This window comes from Macrotis lagotis, chromosome 1 (assembly GCF_037893015.1).
Source record: "Macrotis lagotis isolate mMagLag1 chromosome 1, bilby.v1.9.chrom.fasta, whole genome shotgun sequence".
Classification (NCBI taxonomy): Eukaryota; Metazoa; Chordata; class Mammalia; order Peramelemorphia; family Peramelidae; genus Macrotis; species Macrotis lagotis.
This window is the reverse complement of record NC_133658.1, coordinates 907,138,943-907,163,729: the sequence shown is the minus strand read 5'-3', so window position 1 is coordinate 907,163,729 and position 24,787 is coordinate 907,138,943. Positions and strand designations below refer to the sequence as shown.

Here is a 24,787-nt window from a genome sequence, read left to right as displayed (position 1 = left end):
TCCTCAGGTGGTGAGTAGTAAAGCGAAAATTTTCTCTCTGCTGCCACTTCCATTCTTTACTTTTGCCTAATTTACCTTTACCTTTTGTTTGAGGGTGTGAGAAAAATGGTTAAGTTAAATCCTTATTCCAATGGGGGAGGGAACATGTGTTTCTAAGAATCATTCAAGTATGAAGGATGAGGGAGGAAGATAACCTAGAGGAAAATACTTTCAAGGGAATTAATGCTGGAAAACTAGGAGTTAGTGAAAGAGATGTAGACCAGATCCCAGATGTGGATTCAGAGTGCAAAAGAGCATCCTGGTTTCTCTACCCTAAGGTGAGAGGGAGACAGGCTGGGGGGGGGCATAAAACCAGAGGAAACATCATTTTACCTCCCAGATGTTTTAATGAACAAAAAAATAAATGAAGGTCCCAATGAGAACTACTCCAGCCAGGATTCCAATCACAAGGCCAATGATGACCCCTTCAGAGTATGAAAAGCCAGTACCTCTTTCTGCGGGCAAAGAAGAGAAAATGAACCGTGAGTGTTTTTGAGGTTTCTCAAACATGAAATGCCTAGTATTCTGTAGATGCTTAATGAATGTTTGCTGATCATTGAAGTTGACTTGACCTTTGTTTCTTAGAGCCTGGGCATCTCCATGGCAAGGACACATTGTGGGGCACCTGAATATTGTGTAAACTATATATATATGTATGTATATATATATATATAAATATAAATATAAATATAAATATATATATATACATGTGCTCACTGCCCTTCTCTATTTCTGCTGATGGCACCACTCACTTTTCAGTCATCCAGGTTCATCATCTACCCTCTATATTCTTGTTTTGTTTTGGGTTTTTTTTGGTAAGGCAAACGGGGTGAAGTGGCTTGCCCAAGGCCACACAGCTAGGTAATTATTAAGTGTCTGAGACCAGATTTGAACCCAGGTACTCCTGACTTCAGGGCCGGTGCTTTATCCACTGCACCACCTAGCCACCCTACCTTCTCTATTCTTAAAACCCCATTTCTAATTAATTGCTGTGCTACTCCCCCTAAAGATAGGATTGTTTGCATTGATTCTACTTGGATACTATCTCTCACATATATGAACTTTTCTCAGTTTCTACTCCAGGTGCCTTCATCTCTACTCCATTTTATGGTAATAGTTTTCTGGCTACTGTTCCTGATTCTGATCTCTCACCTCCCTAATTCATTCTTCATACCACTGTGTAAATCTCCTTAAATGTTATTCTAATCATGTCACTTTTCTCCTCAAAAACCTTTAAACGGGTGTCTCTCATCTCTGTGAAAGACAGTGCACTGGAACAGAAAGAGTTCTGGGTTTGGAATCTGGAGACCTTGATTAGCATCTTGACTCTGTCATTTCCTAGCTATGGAATCTCATATTGGGCAAGTTCCTTCTCTTCTCTGGACATCAGTTTCCCTAATCTATAAAATAATGACATGTGGACTAGGCGATCTGTCTGTAATGCTTATCTTGACTTTAGTTTAGTTTTGAGTTTGACTTTTGGCTTTCTCTTTGTCTCCACTACTCTAGCCAAATTCAAGCCCTCAGCGATTGAAACCCTTGTAGGGAAGCCAATTGGCTCCTATTCCTGCATCAAACCTTCCTCCTGAATACCTGACCCCTTCCACCCCCAATACACTGTCTATAACCCTCATTCTGTTCTATTCTTGTCACCTTCCTGGTTAAGCCATATGCTCACACTGTGGTCTCTGTAACCATATTGACCTGGACTGGAAAGAGTGAATCACTGATTTTTCTCTTCATCTTTTGCTAGACCTTTACTGGAGTGGTTGCAAAAGGGAGCTGGACTAGAGAGGTTCTTTCATTTCTTGCTTCTGCTATCTTCCTGATTTCTCAGTGACAAAACATTCTTCACATGCACTAGTACAATCCCTTCCACACAATGGAGATTACAGATTTCTTTTAGTAAATAGACTTCTAAGTATTTTACATGGTCTGCTCTTATCTTAAATGGAATTTGTCTTTTTATCTCTTTCTACTGCATTTTTTTGGTAATATATAGAATGCTGATGATTTACTTGAGCTTATTTTCTATCTTGTAACTGTGCTGTCCCCTTCTTTAAGATATAATTTAAATGATGATTCTTCCACAAAACTGACCTGATTTCTGTCCACCTCCTAATTTTAATCTTCTCCTCCCACTATTTTGTGGCAATAGTATAACTTAATATTTTAATTTAACTAATTCCAAATTAATTATTATGTAATAATGATTAATTATATACTTAAATTAATTATTAATTCAAAATTATTATTTCTTTCCAATGACATGTAAAAACAAAAATCATAAGATTCTTTGAAAAAAATTTTGAGCTTTAAATTTTCTCTTTATCTTCCTTCCCTCTTCCTCATCATTGAGAAGGTTATAAATGGATATAGGTTTTAGATGTGGAATCTTGCAAAACTTCCATGTTAGTCAAGAAAGAAAACACAGACTTCCACAAAAGTAAAGAAAATAAAGAAAAAGTCTACTTTGCTCTGCATTCAACTCCATTAATTCTTTTTTTAGAGATTAATAGCAGTTTTTAATCATGTATTAATAAGAATAACCATGTCATCTGCAGTGATCATTATACAGTATCATGCTTACTGTATATGCTGCATATTTTGCATCAGTTCATGTTTTTCTGAGAGCATACTGCTCATCACTTCTTATAGAAAATAGCATTCCATCATAATCATATGCAACCATTTATTGCCATTCCTGAATTGATGGCCATCTCTCTCAACTCACAATTCTTTGAAGAGCTGCAATAAACATATATATATATATATATATATATATATATATATATATATATATATATATATGTATATATGTCCTTTTCCTTTTAGTTTTTTTGTCTCTCTTAGACCTAGTAGTGGCAAAACATATGAATGATTTCATAGGCTTTTGCACACTCCAAATTGCTCTTTTGAATGGTTGAATCAGTACATAACTTCAACAGTACATTAGTATCTCAATTTTCTTAGATCCCTCCAATATTTGTCATTTTCTTTTTCTGTCATATTAAGCAATATGATAGGTGCTACCTCTGAGTTGTTTTAATTTGTATTTCTCTAATCAAAAGTGATTTAGAATATTTTTTCATGTGACTATAGAGATCCTTGATTACTTCATTTGAAAATTGCTTACACTTTTCACATCCTTTGGCAATTTATTAATTGTAGAATCACTTATTCCTAAAACTTTGACTAAGTTCTTTATAATATTTGAGAGAGGACATCTTTATCAGAGAAACTTTCTGTAATTTTTTTCACAATTATGATTACTAACTGTACATTTTCCTTCATCTTATTTCCTCCCGTTTAACCTGTTCTCTTACTTTCCTTTCTTCCTGAACATTCTCAAATGTGTTTTGTTTCTGACTTTTACCTTCCCAATCTGTTCTCTCTTTTATCAGTCTATCCTTCTTTATTTCCTTCCTTTGCAGCTTTCTTACAGGGTAGGATAGATTTCTATACCCAAGTGAGTATACAGGTTATTCCCTCTTTGAACCAGTTCTGACAAGAGTTAGGTTTTCACACTCCCTCCCACTTCCCCCATTTTCCTCTCCACTATAAAAGCTCTTTCACATCTCATTTATTTCAAGCACTTTACCCGCATTCAACCTTTCCCTTCTCCCTTCTTCCTTCTCCTATGGACATTCCTCTTTCCCACCATATTCAACTCACCCTTGCACCCTTTGTCTCTGTATATTTCTTTTAACTGCCCTAATAATGAGAAGAATTTTAGGACTTATAAGCATATATTTTTTATAAATTACAAGTATTATTTTCTCATATAGGAATGTAAACAGTAACCTTTTATAATTTCTCTATATTCTTTGACTTTTTATGTTTTTTTAAGTCATGGATTTAAAAGTCAAATGTTTTATTCTATTCTAGACTTTTCATCAGGAATTCTTGAAAGAACTCTTTCATTGAGTGTCCATCTTTACCCTGAAGAATTATACTCAGTTTTACTAGGTAAGTGATTCTTGGTTGTAATTCTAGCTCTCTTGCCCTCCAGAACATCATATTCTGAATTCTTCAATTCCTTCAATATAGAAACTGCTAAATCCACATTGTAACTTAACAATATTTGAATTATTTCTTTTTGGTAGCTTGCAATACTTTCTGCTAGATCTGAAAGATCTGGAATTTGAATGTCATATTTCTGGGACTTTTCATTTTCATATCTCTTTCAGGAAGCAATCTTTCAATTTCAATTTTACCACCGGCTTCTCAATATCAGAGCAATTTTCCTTGATAATTTCTTGGAAAATGATGTCTAGGCTGTACTTTTAATCATTAATTGCAGGTAGTTTGATATTTCTTAAATTATCTCTTCTGAATCTATTTTCCTGGTGAGTTGTTTTTCTATTTTACAGTCTTTTCTTTCTTTTTTTTTTAAATTCTTTCTTTTTTATGAGACTTTGGGGTTGAGTCTTGTCCAGGGTCGCACAGCTAGTAAGTGTCAAATGTTTAAGGTCACATTTGAACTCAGGTCCTTCTGACTCCAAGACTGGTACTATATCCACTGACCTACCCCTGTTTTATTACTTCTTCTTGTCTCATAAAGTCATTAACTTCCACTTGTCCAATTCTATTTTTTTTTTAGGTTTTTTGCAAGGCAAATGGGGTTAAAGTGGCTTGCCCAAGGCCACACAGCTAGGTAATTATTAAGTGTCTGAGACTGGATTTGAACCCAGGTACTCCTGACTCCTGGGCTGGTGCTCTATCCACTGCACCACCTAGCCACCCTATCTAGTTCCATTTTTAAGGAATTATTTTCTTCAGTGAGCTTTTGTAACTTTTTTCCATTTGACTAATTTTTCTTTCTAACTCATTCTTATTTTCAATGGATTTTTGTGCCTTTTAAAAAAAGACAATTTTGTTTTTTAGGATGTTATTTTCTTCAGGTTTTTTTGCCTTCTTTCCCAATCTTTTTGTGATTTCATTGCATTATTCTCATTTCTTTTCCCAATTTTTCTTTTATCTCTTACTTGATTTTTAAAATACTTTTTTGAGTTCTTCAATGGACCAAGACCAAATTATGTATTTTTAAAGTTTTTGATGTAATAGTTTTATTTTGTTGTCTTCTGAGTTTTTGTCGTGATATTCCCTGCCACCATAGTAATTTTCTAAAGCCAGGATCTTTTTGCTATTTCCTCATTTTGTAAGTCTATTTTTTGATTTTTAACTCTATTCTAAAGAGAAACTCTGCTTCTGGGGTGGAGGAAGCCCTATTTCAAGCTTTTGTAAAAAGCTTTTTCAGAGCTAATTCTAGGGACCTATAATTGTTCTTCTGAAGTGGTATGATCTATGGAGAGGTAGGTTTACTACTCTCCTGGTCTATATCTGTGGGAAACCACAGGCATTCTTTTCTGTCTTGGAAGCAGCAAGTTCTGGTATGTTAGTATTCATTCTTACATTGGGACTTCCACCCAGGACTGCAACCCAGATTCTCAAGTATGAGCAATCCTGCCCAAATGTTAGCAAAGGTACTCTTGCAATCTCAACTTTTGACTGGTTGTCTCATTTCCTTACCATCTATCAGATAAGAGGTCCAGACACCATCACTGCTATCACTGATTCAGTTACCTCCAAGTCCTACTGTTGGTTTGTGGGTCAATCTACATTGGTTTAGCCTATGCTGGGTTGTACTCCACCCTCAAGACAATTACTTTTTTGCTGAATTTTTAAGTTGAACTAGACTGGAAAATTGTCCTACTGCATCCTTTTGTGAGTTCTGCTGCCCCAGAATTAATTTTGAATCATTGTTTAAAGTTGTTTGGAGGGAAATTTGGGAGATCACAGACAAGCCTATGTATTTTGTCTACCATTTTGTCTTTACCCTATTGCAGCCGTAGTCCAAGTATGACCATCATGTAATAATCTATATTCATCACCTTTCTTGTGCTCTGATACTTCTAGTAGATTTCAAAGTTCTTGAAAGTAGGAACGAAACCTTTGCTAAATCTTGAATTTTCCTCAGGGCCTATAACAGTGTACTGCAAATTGTGAGCACCTACAGATATGTCAGATTATGAATGAGTTTGTTCTGTATTTCTAAGGTTATTATAAGCAGAAGGAGGAGGTTGGTCTCCATTTCTATTAAGGACAAAGCAATAAACAATAAATGGACTGACATTTACTACAAGTCTTATCACATTTACTAGGGTTAGAGTCGTTCTTTAGATGTTCTTTCCCAATTCACGATGAAAAGTTGTTCTCTTGAGTGTACCTGAGAACATCCTCTCAGGGTCCCTTTGTAGGCCAACCCAAGAGACTCATTTTCTGATGGAAAAGAAAGACTACTTACCAACCACCTTGATTATGATATCCTTAGAGATTGATAACTTGGTCACATTGTTCATTGCCCAGCATGTATACCTTCCTGAGTGATTCCAATATGAAGTGGTGATGATATAAATTTTTCCTGATTGTATAGTGTCATTGACATGCCATTCATACTGGGCAGGTGGGAAAGACTGAGTTTGACACTCTAATATCAAGGAATCATTTAATTGGACCATGACCTCCCCACTTTTAGTGCTCGGAAGAATCTTGATATGGTCTGGTCCATCTGTGTAAAAATGAAAGAGATGGGATTGTCAGTCATTGTTGGTGAAGGGATGGGGGAAGGAAATGGAAGCAGAATCACTCACAGTTTATAGTCAGGATGAAGGGGTCACTTCTGTTGGTACTAATTGGATTCTGGATTTTGCATTGATAGGAGCCAGCATCTTCCCTCTTCACATGCTTAAGGAACAGAGTCTGGTTATTCTTGAGTATATTCATCCGCTCATTTAGTAATAGGGGTTGGTCATTGGAAAACCACAGAATGTTTATCCCTTCATTTTTCATGCTACACGTCAAGGCCAAAGAGTCATTTTCTATGATGTTGGAACCACTGACTTTGATAACGGGTTTAGCCAGTTGTCCTGTAGGGAGAAAAAGAGGAGATGCTGTGTCTTTATTAAGTCACTTCTTCATGAAAAAAAAACCCCTTCATAATCTTAAACACAAACACTTGCATTACAGATGCATGGGGGTGTGTTCTGGTATCATGGGGAGGGAGATACCTCCTACTTCAATAATTGAACTGATAAGGAAGGTGAGCAACATGCATGGGGAGTGGAGTACTCTGTCCTGGGCTATCTTCTGCTCAAAACAGGTCCTGGGTCAGTTATAATTTAGCAATTAAGGTGGGGAGGGGAGTAGGAAATGAAAATTTATTAAATGCCTAGTATCACTGTGTTAATTGCTTTACAGATCTTATCTCATTTGATCTTCACAACATTCCTGAGAAATCAATGTTATTTTTATGCCCATTTAACACTTTAGGTAACTGAGGCAGAAAAAGGTCAAGTGACTTGCCCAGGATCACGAAGTTTGTAAGTGTCTGACACTGGATTTGAACTTCCTGACTCTGGGACCTCCTTATGCACTGTTGCTATTGCCTCTCAATAACCACTGCTCTCTAATCTGGGGGTCTTTAACCTTCTTTTTAAAAATATTGATAACTATATTTCAAATGAATTAGTCTCCTTTGAAGTCCTATGGATTTTATTTTCCTCTATAAAAAGCATCATTCTGAGAAGGGGTCCCTGTGGGCAGACAACCTGACAGACCTAGGGCTTTCTGGAGCAAAAGGGGAAACACATTTACTCCCATCATTCTCTGTTCATCAGTTACCATCAAGAAGAATCTTTTATATGTATTCTTATTATAGCACTTCAGAAATTACATAACCTCTACCTAACATTGGTTTCAATTAGTAATTAGTGCATGTATTGTGATTTGGGGTCTTGTTGTAGCTCCATATGCTGACATTGGTTGACTCTGGGCCTCTGATTCTCCATCTATAAAAAAGGGAAGTTAAACTAATTTCATATTCAAGTGTATGATTATTGAATTAATCCATCTTTTATCTGGAAAATAACTTAGTTTAATATCAGACATGTTTCCATGTGACATTTTGCATCCCAAAGAGAAAAAATGTAGATGCAAAAGTGAATCTCTGTATGTGAAAGAAGGAAATGCTTAAATTCTCTTCCCCATCTCCAGCATTTCAGGGTATCAGAATCAGGGATAACACAGTCATAGTTGTATTGCATCCAAGACAAGGAACTCCCATGTAGGCCGTAGCACAAAGTGAAGTGGACTAAAGGAAAGACTACAGGAGTCAAGGGCAGTTATTGGAATTGTAGCCCTAAAGGTGGAAGGAGAAAGATGAGTATCTGTTTCTGGGGCAGAAGAGAAAAACAACAATTTCATCTTCAATAACATCAACATCATCATCATCATCAGCAACTCACGTGCTTTTTGTACCTAAAATGCAATTCTTCACATGGAATACATATCATTTATTCTTCCCATCAAATTCTTTGATATGGGCAGTGCAGGATTTCCCAAATTTTCCAGTTGCAAAATCTGAAGCTCAGAAAGGAGGAGGGATACCCAGATTGTCTAGATAGTAGAGTCAGGACCGTCAGCCAATATTAATGAATCTCAGCTTAGAGTTCTTTCCACCCCAATACAAAGTGTCATGGGATCAAGGAGGGCAGAATAACACTTATCTTTGTTATTTTCATGCTGGGGAAGGGAAGAGCAGAGGGTCTGATCCAGCTACTTCCCAGAGATTGTGATATTGATGTCTTTGTTGTTAGAAAGGCCAATGATTGAACTAGATGCATTACAGCTATAGGTTCTAGTATGATTCAGAGACACATTAGGAATAGAGAACTGGGGTGCTGAAAAAATTAGACTGACTGTCTTTTTTACTGATTTTTTCCAATTAACTAATTTTATCCTATAATTGTCACAGTCATGATTCTTTATTTCTGAACTTAGTTCAGAAATTCAGTTATCCTGGAATGAGTTAGGTTTAGAAATCCAGTTTGCCTATTAATTACTGCTCTATTCTTGAGTCAAGGAAATCTAACACTCTTGAAGGATGCAGATGGACACCAGGGAGTCTGGTCCAGCATCTTTACACCACCATGCTAATCTTCAAACATTATTGGTAAGTTTTCCAAAGAAGTGTGCTTTATCATCTTTCTCTTTAACAATGTAGCTTGACTCAAAAATGGCCTTTTCTTAGTTACAGGAAGGAAGAAATTACGGGTTCTCATTTCCACTTCCCATCCAAATACATTTATTCCCCCCAAAAGCATTTCATTTTAAAATCTATTGAAACATTGTACATTACACTGGAATCAGATAGTACCTATTTGTGATTTTAGAATTTCACAGTCAACATTCAATTATCTGCCAGTAGGAGGAAATCATGGCATAGCTAATTTAAAAAAAAATGGAAAAACTGACAATCTCTTCTATTTAGCTGTTGTAGAATGGGTTTTTTTAGTTTTTTATATTTAGTTTTATATTTAGTTTAATATTTTTCAAATATTTTTATCTTTATCTTTTATCTTTTATAATTATTTAAATATTTTGTATTTATACTTAGTTTAATATGTTTATATTTTTTAGTTTAATATTTTCTCTGCCACCCCAATATTATTTTACTGAGATGAATGTAAGTTCAGCACACATTGAAAAAAATGACTAGGAAGCATGTTAGGTTCCATGATTAAGTCACTTTGGGATTACAAATTTGCCAGATTTCCATAGCTGGATGATTGTCTGTTTGGGAAAGAAAATCAATTTTAGTGGTATTTCAGGATTCTAATATCCTAATTTAGCCTGTAAGTAATAGACTTTGTTTAAATAAAACATGTCAACCATGGCAATATTTTCTATAAAAATGGTTTGCATTTCATTAAATCATAGCTAGCTATGATTTTTTAGCAAAGGAAATGAAAAGTTCCTTCAAACTGCAACAGTTCAATGCTTTCAGATTTTTTGAGAACATTAATTGATATATATAATATATATATATATATATATATATATGGATATGTATGTGTGTGTGTGTGTATAACATATATACACTCAAATGCAGCTTTCCTGTAGGAATTATTGAGGATTTTATAATGCACCCTATGAAAAAAGATTCAGCCTTCATTACCTATGAAGTCAGAATTAGGTAGTTTCTCCATATATGAGACCTTCACTACTAAAATTTAATATAACTAGATTTCTTTTATTATTCCTACCAACTTCTCTAAAACTTCAGTCTTTATCTAGTGAGAAATAAGTTTTGGGGGAGGGAATTGAACCTTTCTTACTTTTGCCCAGAAAGTTCAACAGGGATCCCTGAAAACTCTTGAAAGTGTCATTTTTTTCTGGTGTCTACACCAAAGAATTTTAACAAAAAATACTGAAGAAATAGTTTATAGCTGAGAGAGAGAGAAAGAGAGAGAGAGAGAGAGAGGGAGAGGGAGAGAGAGACAGAGAGAGAGGGAGAGAGACAGAGACAGAGGCAGAGAGACAGAAGACATAGAGAGAGAGAGAGACAGAGAGAGACATACAGAGACAGAGACAGACAGACAGAAGACAGAGACAGAGAGAGAGACAGAGAGACAGAGAAAGAGAGAGACAGAGACAGAGAGAGATAGAGAGAGAGGGAGAGGGAGAGAGAGACAGAGAGAGAGGGAGAGAGACAGAGACAGAGGCAGAGAGACAGAAGACAGAGAGAGAGAGAGACAGACAGAGACAGACAGAGAGAGACAGACAGAGACAGAGACAGAAGACAGACAGAGAGAGATGGACAGAGACAGAGACAGAGAGAGAGAGAGAAGAGAGGCAGAGAGACAGAAGACAGAGATAGAGAGAGAGAGACAGAGAGACAGAGAAAGAGAGAGAGAGAGAGAGAGAGAGAGAGAGAGAGAGAACATTCAGTCTAGCTGTTTTGACTCAAAGCATTTGAAAAATGAAAAGGTCAACTACTCTCTTTAAAAATATAAATGTAGGGGCAGCTAGGTGGCGCAGTGGATAGAGCACTAGTCCTGGAGTCAGGAGGACCTGAGTTCAAATTTGACCTCAGACACTTAATAATTACCTAGCTGTGTGGCCTTGGGCAAGCCACTTAACCCCATTGCCTTGCAAAAACTATATATGTGTATATATATATACATATATATATATATGTATATATAAATGTAGACCTACTCTCACATTATATCGTAAATTTCACCATAATGAAAACATTTCCAAGATCCAGTGGATGACCCATTTCAGCAATATTCATTAGAACAAAATGATCTGATTACCTCCTTGAAGTTTGCTATAAAATTTGACTTCTATTGGTTGCACTGAATATCTACCAATTATCCAGCTTTGTGGGGATAGTACTGAAGATAGAAATGTAAAGTATTTTAACTTTCTAATATGGGCTTCATTTTAATCATAATGGCTAGTGTAGTTTTTGTATCTCAGTTACTAATGACTTAGTGGGGTAAGCTTTTGAGGGGCACAAAACCTATGCCAGCAAGTCCATCATTTCTATCACACAGTCTTTTCTCAAAGTTCAGTACTGCATTTTCTGATAGTATCTGTTCTATCAGCATTCAAAATAGCAGTATGCTCAAGATATAGCAAAATTGACCTTGATGATACATTTCACCTCATAAAAATTATTAAAATTAACATTCATGTAGACATACTATTTTACAACAGAGATATTTTAGGGTCCTGGGAATATACTCTTAATTATTTTTAGCACAGGTCCATAGGGACTTTTTTTTTTGCAAGGCAAATGGAGTTAAGTGGCTTGCCCAAGGCCACACAGCTAGGTAGTTATTAAATGTCTGAGACTGGTTTTGAACCCAGATACTCCTGACTCCAGGGCCAGTGCTTTATCCACTGTGCCACCTAGCCACCCCCAATAGGGACTTTTAATAAAATGAATGAAAGATTATTTAAGTCTTTGAAGATTTGCAGATCTTTCAGAATTGGCATTTGCCCCTACACATAATAATCACCCTGAGCTAATTTCTTTTTGAATCTTTCAAGTTTCAAATTAGTTTTTTATTTTTAACTTTGACTCATTTACTATGGGGTTTTTTTTTAGGTTTTTTGCAAGGCAATGGGGTTAAGTGGATTGCCCAAGGTCACACAGCTAGGTAATTATTAAGTGTCTGAGATGGGATTTGAACTTAGCTCCTCCTGACTCCAGGACTAGTGCTCTATCCACTGTGCCACCTAGCTGCCCCTCATTTACTATGTTTAATAGTTAAAATACTACAGCTACATCCTGATTAGTCTGAATAATGAATCCCCTAACTTGGTCACATGTATTAGAATTCATACACTTCAAAGTTAGAAGTATGTAAAGTATAATCCTCAGTTCTAGTCCAATGAACATATGCAAAGAGAATTCAAAGAAATTGGCCACTTTAGGAGTTACATTATTCATACTTGTCAATGCAATGGATGAATTGTTAAAAGCTATTACAAAATTTAAATAGGGTATGATGACAAAATAAATTAGATACAGATCATTGTCTTTTCTTTTTCTTTTCTTTTCTTTTTGATCTAGCAAGCTATTATGTATCATGGAAAGTGAAAACTAGAGCATCCTATTATTAGCAATTTTTAAGTCAGACCTTATAAATTTAGCTCAGTTTAGACTGGGCTTTGGAGTCTTTTGGAATAGAATTCAGCAATTTTTTAACCCAGATTGCTCCAGTGCAGTTAAACAATCCCTAGGAAAAGAGATAAAAGGAGAGAGGAGGTGGACAAAAGGTTCAAAGAAAGAAGGGAAAAATGGAACCTGCAGTGTGAAGTGAGTCAGAATGGCATCAAAAGTCACTATAATGACTTCTGTGCCATTGATTTCTTCTCCCTATTCCAGTCTAAGCTGTGTTTTAGTGATAATTCTTGAAAATACTCTTTTCAGTTTTTAGACTATTAAATGTAACTTGATAAAATAAGGATAATAAATAGTGGAGAGGAATTCCACATTGATAATGTTTAAAGACTTCTACTCTATACATATATTGTGATTGTGATCCTGTGGATCCAGCTACCAGCTCCTTATATCTAATAAACCAGAATCTCCATTGATCTTCTGACTGCCCATCTTACCAAGCTCCTTAAGCCTGTATTTGTATTCCAAGGCATGGACTCCATTTATGACAGCTTTGCATTCATAAACACAGTAAATAATCTTCTCAAAATATGTCCCTGGGTTGAATTGACAGTGTGAAGTACTTCTTTCTTCTTCTCCCCAGCTCTTGAAGAGAAAAGAATTTTTTGCAAATGCTTTGGCATCAAGTTGTCATTCAAATGCCGTTCTATGTCCTTTGTATTGATGGCTATTGAGTCAATATTAAAGCTTCCCTTTGAATTTTTCTTTACTTCTCCTTTGATGACAATAATTTGTCTGGGGCTCAGAATAGAGTTCAGTCTTGCATCATAAGGAAGTATAAATGGTGAAATCTCAGCTACTTGCATCTGATTTCCTAAATTCATTTTCGGTGTTCCCAAAGAAATTTCATGGGTTCCTTGTAAAGACCAGTTACTGCAAAGCCCAAGTGACGTACTTTGCCCTAAATTCCTGGGAGATCTTTCTTCTCTGGTTCAATTCTATATCTATAGAACAATAGATGTTTTTCATTCACACTCACCTGGACCTTGTCCTTCAATATCATAATCATGATCTCAGATGGTTCTCCTTTTCCAAAAGGCATCTCATAGGTGATCTCTCCCATACTCCTTCTTTTGGCAGGATGTTGCTTATGATGTGGTCTCATTGGTGAGCTCTTCCCATTCCCATTCTGCCTTTGTCAGGATGTGGCATATGATGTGCTCTCATCTTTTGAAGTGGAAATCCATCTGGAACCTGTCTGCATGTGACCAAGACCCCAGTTCCTCCGAAAGTTTAATAATATATGTTTACACCAGATTGTGGATGACATTTGAATATTATTTAAGGACATCATTTTGTTTTTCCTATTGGTTGTTGATCTGGGTCTCTTCTGACACTGACCCTGGATACTCAGCCCTCTAGAAGGTCCCAGAAGAAGTCTGTTTGCCCAGCAAGTTTGTTGTCTTCTGTAGGCATAACTTAGTTGTGTAGGGACTAAGGAGAGCAATAATGAGTCAGCTTCCTGATTCCCTTGTCCCACTATAGTCCTAACCATGCTTTCTTCCACCTATGATATTAACCACCCCATGTTCTGGACTCCCCAGAACTATAAGAAAACTTTCCCCCTTTTGGGTCCTAGTTTTATTGGGAATAATGAAATCCTATTTATTTATTGGGAAATTCATGAATTACTAATAAATTGATCATGTCAGAAATTCATGCCTCATGGAATTTTAACCAGTAAAATGTGAAGCTCATCTTGACATCTATAGATGTCAAGTACACTGGGCAGGTGGGTTAGAATCAGGAGAGCAGAGCAATTCAAGAGCTAACTATCAGGGTAAGTAAGGTCTATGGGGAATATGATGAGAGTTTCTGGGTCATCTGAGAGCCTCAGGATGAAAAAGAGTATCCAGGCTTCTGAAAGTTGTGGGGAGGGGGTGGTCTGGACTTGAACTCTGCTGTATCCAATTAGCAAGGGAATGTCAGTGACTGTCCCCACTCCCAGCAATGCTCCCCCTGCTTCATGGACTTTTAAGTATATTGGGGCAGGTGAACTTCAGAAAGAGGTTGCCTGTCTCATACACAATTGGAGGGGACCAGGTACCATTCTGAATAACTCCTAGTTTAGCAGAATGACCTGGGAAAGATGGGAAGACAAAAGAAGTTACCTTCTTACCACCATTATCTCCCAAGGATAAACAGGCTTGCAGACACTCTAAAGCACTCTACCTAAGCTTGGGATTTGGACAATAAATGAGAAAATGAGTGAGTGTCAAGTTGACACCCTTCTTCCATTACCCTTCTTTCTCCTTCCTGCCCCCTCAGACATTAGTTATTTCTAAGGGGTGCTTGGCTCAACCTACCCACTTATGGGGATGTGGGTCTTTGGGGTCAAGGAAGATTGCAAAGATTCCCTGGCAATATGTGAAGCAGCACTGCACTCCCTAAACTCACCTTTGTCCTGACTGACTTAGACCTTCATATATTACCTGATGTTTATCACCCATAGACTGCTCCTAGTGCTTCCAGTTGTCTGGGTGACCATGTACAGGGTAGCCATGACAGTCTAGCCCACAAGGACACAGCCCACCAGGTTCTCATTGAGCCCAGCTGAGAGAGAAAGGATAAGCCTTCATGTGGTTTCTGTGACTGATGTCCCATATCTGTGTTTGAGAGTTCTCACTAACTTGAGCTATTTCCTGTGGGGGTGGGTCATGGTCTAGATTCTTTCTGCTACCTTGATAAGGAAGTTAGGGGAGTTCTCTCACCCCAGACAGAGAGTGACCAGTCCTAGCATATCTACCTGGCCCATGGGAAATCCAACACTTACCATATACTATTAAATGTCTTCTTGCTATTATGGGTGTCACACTTTCAAACTCAAGAATTTGTACAATGTAGTCATCAGTATCATTGAGGAAGAGGTTGGGGATGAGCAGGGAGCCATTGGGAAACACTCTCTCTCGTTTAGCTGCTGGCGTCTGCCTTTTTAATAGAATGCTATACCTAACGATCCAGTTGGAGGGCGCTGTTGTCTTTCTGTACCAATTGAAGCTGAGAGGTTCACCTGAGAATCCCTGGATGTGCAAGATGACACTGCTGCCCACTGTCCCATAGGGAGGACTTGGAACAACAGTGATGGAATCATTCTGTGCAGATGTTGGATGGATACAGCTACTGAGAATGGAGGCTGAAAAGGGAGGAAGGAGGCAGAGGTCAATAGGGTACCCCTGCTCTCCTGAAAGACCCAGGTCCCTGAGCTGTCCCCACTTCCCCCAAGGGAGTAGGCTTCTAATTGTACGTGAAGTTTTCTGTGGGCTTAGTGGGCTATTTTTTGAAGGAGACTCATGTATCTGCACATCAATCTGAACATCCCAGTTTCAGAAAAGGATCTGTGAGTTTGGCCTGTAATACATTTTAAGCTACCTTCATGGACTTGATTTGGAAAGGACCCATCAATGGGACTTTGAAGTGAGAAAAGAATCAATAAATTGATGTAGTCGAGGTTAAAAATCAAACCTTAGACCTGGACAGGACCTAAGAGATCCCTGAATCAAATGGACTCAATTTACAATTAAGGAAATTGTGGTCCAGAGAAGGTAACTATGCATGTGACCGATTAAATAGAAAATGACAAAGGCAGCATTTGAACCCAAATCCTCTGCCTCCAAACCCAGAGAGGCTAGACCCTGGGTGCATTTCAAGATTGATAGAATTTTGTTCCAAAAACACCCTGGGAAGAGGATGATGTTCCAGGTAAACACAAGCTAAGAGAGGTAAATGACTTGTACCTCATCACACAGATAATAACATCATAGCTGGGAAGCACAGCCAATTCTCCCCTTACTGTAGAGACTCTTTTAACTTTGTTAGAAATATTCCCATTGCCTTGTGTCTTAGGAATGTGGGTTGAAGTCCCTGAACTACTACTTCCCTTTTGTCCCTGGCTCATGGCAGATTCCTTTGTTCAGGTCTGCTAAAACTGTCACTAAGACAGACCCCTGGAGACTGGAATTCTTCCTCCTGGTCCTTGTGCTGATTCCCTTGTTTATATCTGCATCAGAATCCCCCAAGGTCACTCTCCTCCTCTGGGCTCCAGCAAAACTGGTATCTCACCTGTGATCAGGAACCTCTTCCAGGGGCTGACCCAATTGTGGGGAGCTTCTGAGGGTATCTCAGATGGTGTGCTGCCCATTGTATGTGACAGTCTCTCTGTCTTTCTGGGAATCTCTCCCTTCCCCTCTTTCACCGAGTCTTCCCTTTCCATAGCCAAGTGCAGAACCTGGTGATGACCCTATTGTCCCTATATACAGCCTGGAGCTGTGTCTACTCTGTCTCCTTCTTTGTAATACTGATGTTTCTCTCTTCAGTAAAGAAGCTTCTCTGTCCACAGAGCAGGGATTTATTCTCTTTCTTTCTACCGCAACCTCCTCCCCCACCCCACTTCCCCCACCTCTACCTCTTTCATATCCTCCACCCTGACATTTTCCTTTCTATCCTAAAGATATCAAATGATGTTTGTCCTTAGTTCTGGAAGAAGACCATGACAGCAGGGAGGTGATATGACATGCACGTGAACTGGATTTGAATTAGAGGGTGCTATATTAAGTCATTAGTTTTTACTTTCTTCTCCAGAAGTATCTGGGTCCAGTGGTCATATTTGAATCAGAACAATTTTAGATAGCCCTGAATACAAGTTTGTCAGTGTTACGTTATTTGCCTAAGGTTTCACAACTAGTATATGTCCCAGATCAGATTTGAACTCCTGACTTTAAGGTCAGTGATCTATTCACTATGCCATCTTGCTGCCTTCAAGATTCAGTTACAGGTCTTCTGACTACAAATTCTACTTCAGGTATAGCCCAAGATCAGTTATGCAACTCATGGAGTGTGAACATAGCTCGTTGTTCTAAATATGGAGATGTCAATGGAATATCCTGGTTGGACAAGGCCTATTAGTCATGGAGCCATGTGTTGCAGGATCATTGAGGGTAATTGTGTGATTTTCTCTCTGAGTTCTTCCTCTTCCCTCTGCTCTGGATTCCTGTGTATTCTCTGATCTCTCTAGTAAACTGAGGTCCTTTTCCTAAGGGTTATAGGGAAGAGACAAAGATACCCTTAGTTCCTAATCTTTTGTTTTTTTGGTGGCTGTTTAGTCTTTGATGGACTTGTGACTACATTTGGGGTTTTCTGGCAAAGATATTGACAGGGTTTGCCATTTCCTTCTGCAACTCATTTTATAGATTAAAAAACCAAGGCAAACAGGGGTAAATGACTTACCCAGGGTCACACAGGAAGTGTCTGAGGTCAAACTTGAACCCAGATCCTCCTGATTCCAGACTTAGCCTTCTATCCATTGTATTACCAAGCTCTTCTTGGAGCTTTCTTAAAGTCTGGTGTGGCTTCTGATGAAGATGTATTCTGATTCAATCTTTCTATAGAGCATTTTGGAACTATTTTCAAAGATCTTTGAAACCATACATAGCCTTTGACCAATGCTAATTATATATCAAATATAGGTATGTGTATATATATATATATATGATATATATATATATGGTATATATATTCCACAAATTTTAAAAATGCAAGAGAAAGGGAAAAGTACCTATATATACAAAAATTACTGATTGCAATTCTTTTAATGGTGGCAAAGAATTGGCAATTGAAGAGATTTTCATCAACTGGGGAATGAGTGAAAAAGCTGTAGTATATTACCATAATGAATGTTATTATGCCATATCAAATGATGAGCAAGATACTTTCAGAAAATCCTGGAAAGACTTACATGAACTGATGCAATGTGAAAGGAGGGGAACCAGGAGAGTGTTGTACACAGTTATAACAATATTGTATGTTGATCAACTCATGAATGACTTAGCTATTCTCAGCAATATTATGATCCAAGACAATTTCAAAGGACTTGTGATGAAAACCACAATTGACTTTTAGAGAAAGAACTGATAAAGTCTGAAGGTCAAAAAATGCATTCTTTTCTTTCTTTAGTCTTTCTGTTTTTTATTTGTGCTTTCTTTCATAATATGATTAATGTGATAATATGTTTTACATCACCACACATGAACAACCATATGAAATTGCTTGCCTTCTTAATTGGGGTGGGGGATGATGAGAATTTGAAACAAGAAAAAAGATTGTTAAAGGTTGTTTTTGCATGCAGTTGAGGAAAATAAAATATGACCTCATTAAATAAAAATAAAAAATTCAAAAGTAAAAATAAAAAAGAGGTCTGGTGCAAAGACTGAGGGAGTCTCTGTTTTCCTTTTTCCTTTGGGGTTGCAGGTTGATGGTACAAGCCAGAGCTTTTTGTGTTCTTCTACTGCCACCTGGAGGACACAAGAAGATCTCCAGGAAGAGTCACATTCTTGGGGCTAGGAATCCTCCAGGAAGAATGATTTGAGTCTGATCACAGCTGGGCAGATGTTGACTCCTATTGCTTTCCCCTATGGCTTTGAGTTCATTTGGGACCTGCCTAATGTTCTTGGCTCTTCTCCCAATCCAGCCCAGGAACACTATTCTGTCAGGACAATCAGGTTATCCTAGTGGTGAATTGAGAGTCAGAGTCATCTAACTCAGCAAAGATGAGTTATTTTCTTGTTCTGCAAGACCATCAGGAATGGCAGAGGTCAGTTCTTGATCCCACTAGGTCATGATTTCCTTTTGACTATTGGAGGGACTGTGACTTCTCCTAGTCTTGTCTGTCATTACTGATAGACATCCTAGGAGAGATTCTGGGTATCCCCCTTTTTCAGGAGGACATTTTGGCCCCTAAAGCCTGAGAGTCCAGATCCCCATGGAACTGCCCTCCTGGGAAAGGCTTTCCAGCTCCTATTAGGTCAGATAGCAGAGAGGTTGTTGGGCAGCAATTTAGGTGTATGCTAGAGTTCTGAATGTCATTGTGGAGATACAGTAAGAGTTTAAGATGTGTTTGTTGATTGAACTACCAGTTCATAATGACTCAACATTTTGTGATTAGGTAGAAAAAAAATAGCCTGAATTTTCTTCAGTGCTTTATGGATTCATGACTTCCTTAGTGTGACAAATCCCTCCAGTGATATAGATTTCACATCCTCTCTCAGATCCTTATCAGTCTTTCTTTTTTTAAGTCAATTTATTTATTTGTTTTAAATTAAAGATTTTATTTATTTTGAGTTTTACAAAATTTCGCCCATTCTTGCTTCCCTCCCCCTACCCCCCACAGAAAGCAATTTGTCAGTCTTTACATTGTTTCCAGTATACATTGATCCAAATTGAGTGTGATGAGAGAGAAATCATATCCTTAAGGAAGAAACATAAAGTATAAGAGACAGCAAGATCAGACAATAAGATATCTGTTTTTTTTTCTAAATTTAAGGGAATAGTCCTTGAACTTTGTTCAAACTCCATGGTTCTCTCTCTGGATACAGATGGTATTCTTCATTGCAGACAGCCCCAAATTGTCTCTGATTGTTGCACTGATGGAATGAGCAGGTCCATTAAGGTTGATCATCACCCCCATGTTGCTATTAGAGTGTACAATGTTTTTCTGGTTCTGCTCATCTCACTCAGCATCAGTTCATGCAAATCCCTCCAGGCTTCCCTGAATTCCCATCCTTTCCATCCCTAATGGAACAATAGTATTCCATGACATACCTATACCACAGTTTGCTAAGCCATTCCCAACTGAAGGACATTTATTTGATTTGCAATTCTTTGCCACCACAAACAGGGCTGCTATGAATATTTTTGTACATGTGATGTTTTTACCCTTTTTCATGATCTCTTCAGGGTGTAGACCCAGTAGTGGTATTGCTGGGTCAAAGGGTATGCACATTTTTGTTGCCCTTTGGGCATAGATCCAAATTTCTCTCCGGAAAGGTTGGATGAGTTCACAGCACCACCAATAGTGTAATACTTGGATTTCCCACAACCCTTCCAACAATGATCGTTATCCTTTCTGGTCATATTGGCCAGTCTGAGAGGTGTGAGGTGGTACCTCAGAGAAGCTTTAATTTGAATTTCTCTAATAAGTAATGATTTAGAACAATTTTGCCTTATGACTACGGATTGCCCCTTATCAGTCTTTCTGAGCATTGTTGTGACTAGAATGTCCCTTGGTCTGTGATTATCCTATTACTAATCATCTCTGATTGAACTGGACTGGTCCTCATACAAGGGATACTCAATCTGTCTGTAAGGCCACAATCCAAGTCTTTTCTGATTATTAGATTCTTCTTGGGTTTGACTTTGCTGGTATAACTTTGCCATGACTTTATGGAGTCCCATAGGCTACTTGTGGGGATGTTCACAGTGGGAAGAAGGTTATGTAAGGACCCACACTTTTCATACTCACTGGAATCCTGTGTCCAGTGAGGCTTCATTGAGAGGAAATGATCAGATTGAGAGGGGATATGACATCCTGCTTTATGAGAATAAACCACCATAATAACTGGATAAATTAAGGTCTGGGATGGGGGTGGGGGTGGAGGTATGGTCACCATCTTCAAATATCCAAGGGTCAGTCTTGGGGAAGAGGAAATCAGATGAGTCCCATTTCTCATCAGGCAAGCAGATGGTATAGTGGATAGAACAGTGACTTTTGAATTAGGAAATACTGAATTCAAATCTGGCCTTAGATACTTATTCGCTGTGTGACCTTGGGCAAGTTATTTCACTCTGTCTCAGTTTCCTCATTTATAAAATGTTTTGGAGAAGGAAACAGCAAACAAATCCAGTATCTTGGCTAAGAAACCCCTAATGGGTTTACCAATTTAGATATGACTGAAGATGACTGAAGAACAAACAAAGCCCTATCCTTTGCATTTTGTAATATCATAGCCCTAGTTCTTTATACTTTAGTCTGTGTGTAATCATGAAGGTCACACTCACTTCTGAATTCTTTCTTTCTGGATGTTTGTAATATTATTCCTTGGACCCAGAATTTCTAGATTTTTAGTTGTGCTGTTTTGGGGAGTTTTTATTTTGGAGTTTGTTTCAAGAAGCAACTGCTGGATTCTGTTTCCACTCTACCCTCTGGTTCTAAGAGATCTGGGTTGTTTTCTTTAAAGATTTCTTGAAATACGATGTCTAGAATCATCCAGAAAGTTGCTTCATGGGTTCCTTCTTGGGTTTTCATCAAAGATTTTGTCCTTACATATGAAACGGGCTGTAAAAATTATAGGGAGGAGAAAATGAGGAAGAAAAAGGAACAGGGAATCAAGGCAAGATATTCAGGGATGTGATATCAACAGAAGCACACATGGGAGAGGTAGTTTCTGAACTCAGAGAGTTTGATGTGTGATGGCTCAGGGACCAAATAAATTCAATCAACAAATTCAGTACTTACTGTTTGTTAAGCCCTGTGCTCTGGAGGAGATTTAAAAGTTTAGTTCCTATCTTTGCTAATAGCACAATTGTGAGAAAATATTCAAAACTAATTTCTTTAAAGCAGTAAAATTTAAGAGTTGATTTCTTCATCATGGCCCAGTAATGTCATCCTTCTCTTTTATGGACAAGGAAAATGTGGCTCAGAGAACAAATGATTTGCCCACTGACACATGGCCAGCAAGGAAGATCACAAAGATCAGAGACCCTCAGAACTTTGATTTAGAGGTTTAGAGATCAGAAGGATTTTATTGGAGGTAGATTTTGGGGAAATTATAACTATGTTATCACTTCTTTGCTTATGATATCTTTCAGCAAAATATAGTTTCCTTGTTTATTTCTTTCAATTAGACTTATTTTTGCTTTTGCATGTTTTGTAAAAGGAAACTATTGTGATGAAAGAAATTATAAGCAATAAAAAGATAGCATAATTACAATTTCTCCAAAATCTGCTTTCAACTACCACTATGACCTGTTTTTGCTTCAACAAATGATACATAACATATTCTACTCCAGGCCTTTATTTTAATTCTATGTGTGTATCTCTATTTTAAGTATGTTTCATGTAAATCACCAATTGTAGAACTCTGCTATCCATTTCAATTTTATGGTGAATTCATACCATTCACATTCACAGTTATAATTTTTGAGAATTTTTCTTTATCCCATCCCCCCCTTGGTTTATCTCTCTCTCTCTCTCTCTCTCTCTCTCATCTTTTACCCTATCCATTCTCAATAGTGTTTTGTTCAGGACCACTGCCTTCCTCAATATGCCCTTTCTTCTATCAGTCCTCACTTTTCTCATTTCCATCCCTGCTATTCCTCTTACAGGTAAGGTAAGAAAGAGAGGAGAATGGGAAGAAAGATGAAGAAGATCACAGTCTGTTTGCAATGACTGCAAATAAAAAGTTTGAAAGTAAAAGGTTTGGGGTGGGGTGAAGTCAAGATGTCAAAGTAGAGGAATCCTCCCAACATTTCCTTCCAAATGTTGGAATGACAGAGTGAAAAAGGTCAGAGTGAGATCTTTCCCACCCAAAGACACCTTAGAAGATCAGTAGGAGAGGTCTGTGATAGCAGGGTGGTAGTCAGCCTGGAGCTCAGTGCTGCAACATCAACATCAGGTCATAGAGGCAGCTGCAACAACAAAAAGTTGTGGAGGTAACTTTGAGAACTCTCAGCCCACAGATGGCAAGGGAATCAGACTCTGTCACGAAGGGATTACAAGGACCCTATGGCATTGCCCAGAAGTTGTCCTGGGTCACATTCCAACGTAAAGAGGAACACTAACACTAGTGGATGAATCTCAATGGAGCAAGGACTTTGACCACATTTTCAAGGTGGGGAAAAATTCTTGTGGTTACACACAAGGGATCAGGGACATTGGTTTCAGTTTCAAGGGAGAGAAGAGGACTAGTGCTTGCAGATGCTGGAGAGCAGAGAACCTGGTCGCTGTTTCAGGGTTAACAGGATCACTAGCTCTTGTAACAAAAAGTGGATTAACATTCTTTCCTGGTAAAGACCAGAGCATAAGACAGGACAGTGTGGCCACAATGCTCATTACATTTGGGGAAGAATAAAAAAAAACTTACAGAAGTTCAGAAATAATTCTTAAAACAGTAGCAAAAAGACCTGAAGCATGGGACAGTGCCCTCTCCACATCAGGAGCAGATCCCAACTTTAACATAAACTCAAAAGTCAAGAAATAGGCAGGGGAAATGGGCAAGCAACAAAACATAATCTGAACAAAAAAAGTTAATAGGGTGATGGAAAAATCATGACAAAAATTCAGAATAAGGGAATTGTATCAGAATAGTTATAAAGTCTCACCTTTAGATCTTATAAATAGCTGTACCTGAAGCAACTAGTTTCCCAGTTCTCTGCCCTCTCTCACTGTGGCATTTCTGCTGCTATGTCTAAGACTGTGGTAGCCCCCACTGAGAGATAGTGAAGCTACTATTGCTGGTACAGCATGCAAATAAATAAATTGCTGCAGATAATACACACATACACACACACACACACACACATATATGACATAAAGAAGTGTATGGTTTATTCAAATAACTTAGCAAATGTTATCTGATATTTCCCAACTCAGACCCTTAACTTTGACTTTTTTCTGCAAGGAAAATGGGGTTAAGTGGCTTGCTCAAGGCCACACAGCTTGGTAATTATTAAGTGTCTGAGGTCAGATTTGAACTCAGGTACTCCTGACTCTATGGCTGGTGCTCTATCCACTGCATCACCTCGTAGCCCCAACTTTGCCTTTAAGGATAAATGTAAGCTGGTGTTTTGGGGAGGAATGGACAGCACACACAAAGGTATTTTGCTGGCAATCTTGCCTCTAGTGGTGTAGCTTGAGCCACTTCTCTCGGCTTGGTCTGCCCTTTGGATCTTGTTAGAACCCACTTGGCAGCTGAGATTGGGAAATCTGGCACTGAAAGAGAATTCAAAGGCTTGGGAGACTGCCCTGTGAAAATCATCAAGTCTGATGGAATTTACAGTTTGTATCAAGATGTCAACATCTCAGTGTAGGATATCATTAGATACCCTGCTTACTTTGGAATCTATGATACAGCAAAAAGTATGCTCCCAAATCTGAAGAACTCTCATGGTGTGGTACAGGGGATGATTGCACAAACAATGATTGCTGGAGCAGGTGTGTTTTCCAATTCCTTTGATACAGGAAGGTGGTGAATAATGGTGCAGTCTGAATACAAAGGTACATCATATCATGTACACTGGGACAATTAACTGCTGGGGTAGATTTTTAGAGATGAGGGTGACAAAGCTTTCTTCAAGGATGCCAGGTCCAACATTCTAAGAAGGTAGGACTTTCGTCTTTGTCTTATATGATGAATTGAATAAAATAATCTCTATATA

General features: G+C 38.0%; 1 protein-coding gene across 1 annotated transcript; it reads right to left on the bottom strand.

The window, feature by feature from the left end:
* Positions 1-380: 380 nt before the first annotated feature.
* Positions 381-16,751, bottom strand: LOC141508666 (cell adhesion molecule CEACAM6-like). The gene is made up of 6 exons (XM_074217487.1): positions 16,640-16,751; positions 15,292-15,713; positions 7,659-7,668; positions 6,693-6,968; positions 6,347-6,610; positions 381-494 (listed from the first exon to the last, which is right to left on the bottom strand). The coding sequence occupies exons 1-6, from the start codon at positions 16,716-16,718 to the stop codon at positions 385-387; spliced, it is 1,161 nt and encodes a 386-aa protein (XP_074073588.1). The 5' UTR covers positions 16,719-16,751; the 3' UTR covers positions 381-384.
* Positions 16,752-24,787: the final 8,036 nt, after the last annotated feature.

Coding starts and splice junctions, on each gene's coding strand:
- LOC141508666 (XM_074217487.1), bottom strand. CDS start 16,718: ATGGGCAGCACACCATCTGAGATACCCTCAGAAGCTCCCCACAATTGG. Junction 15,714..16,639: donor GAAGAGGTTCCTGATCACAG/GTGAGATACCAG, acceptor CTCCCTTTTCAG/CCTCCATTCTCAGTAGCTGT. Junction 495..6,346: donor TATCATAATCAAGGTGGTTG/GTAAGTAGTCTT, acceptor CTTTGCCCGCAG/AAAGAGGTACTGGCTTTTCA.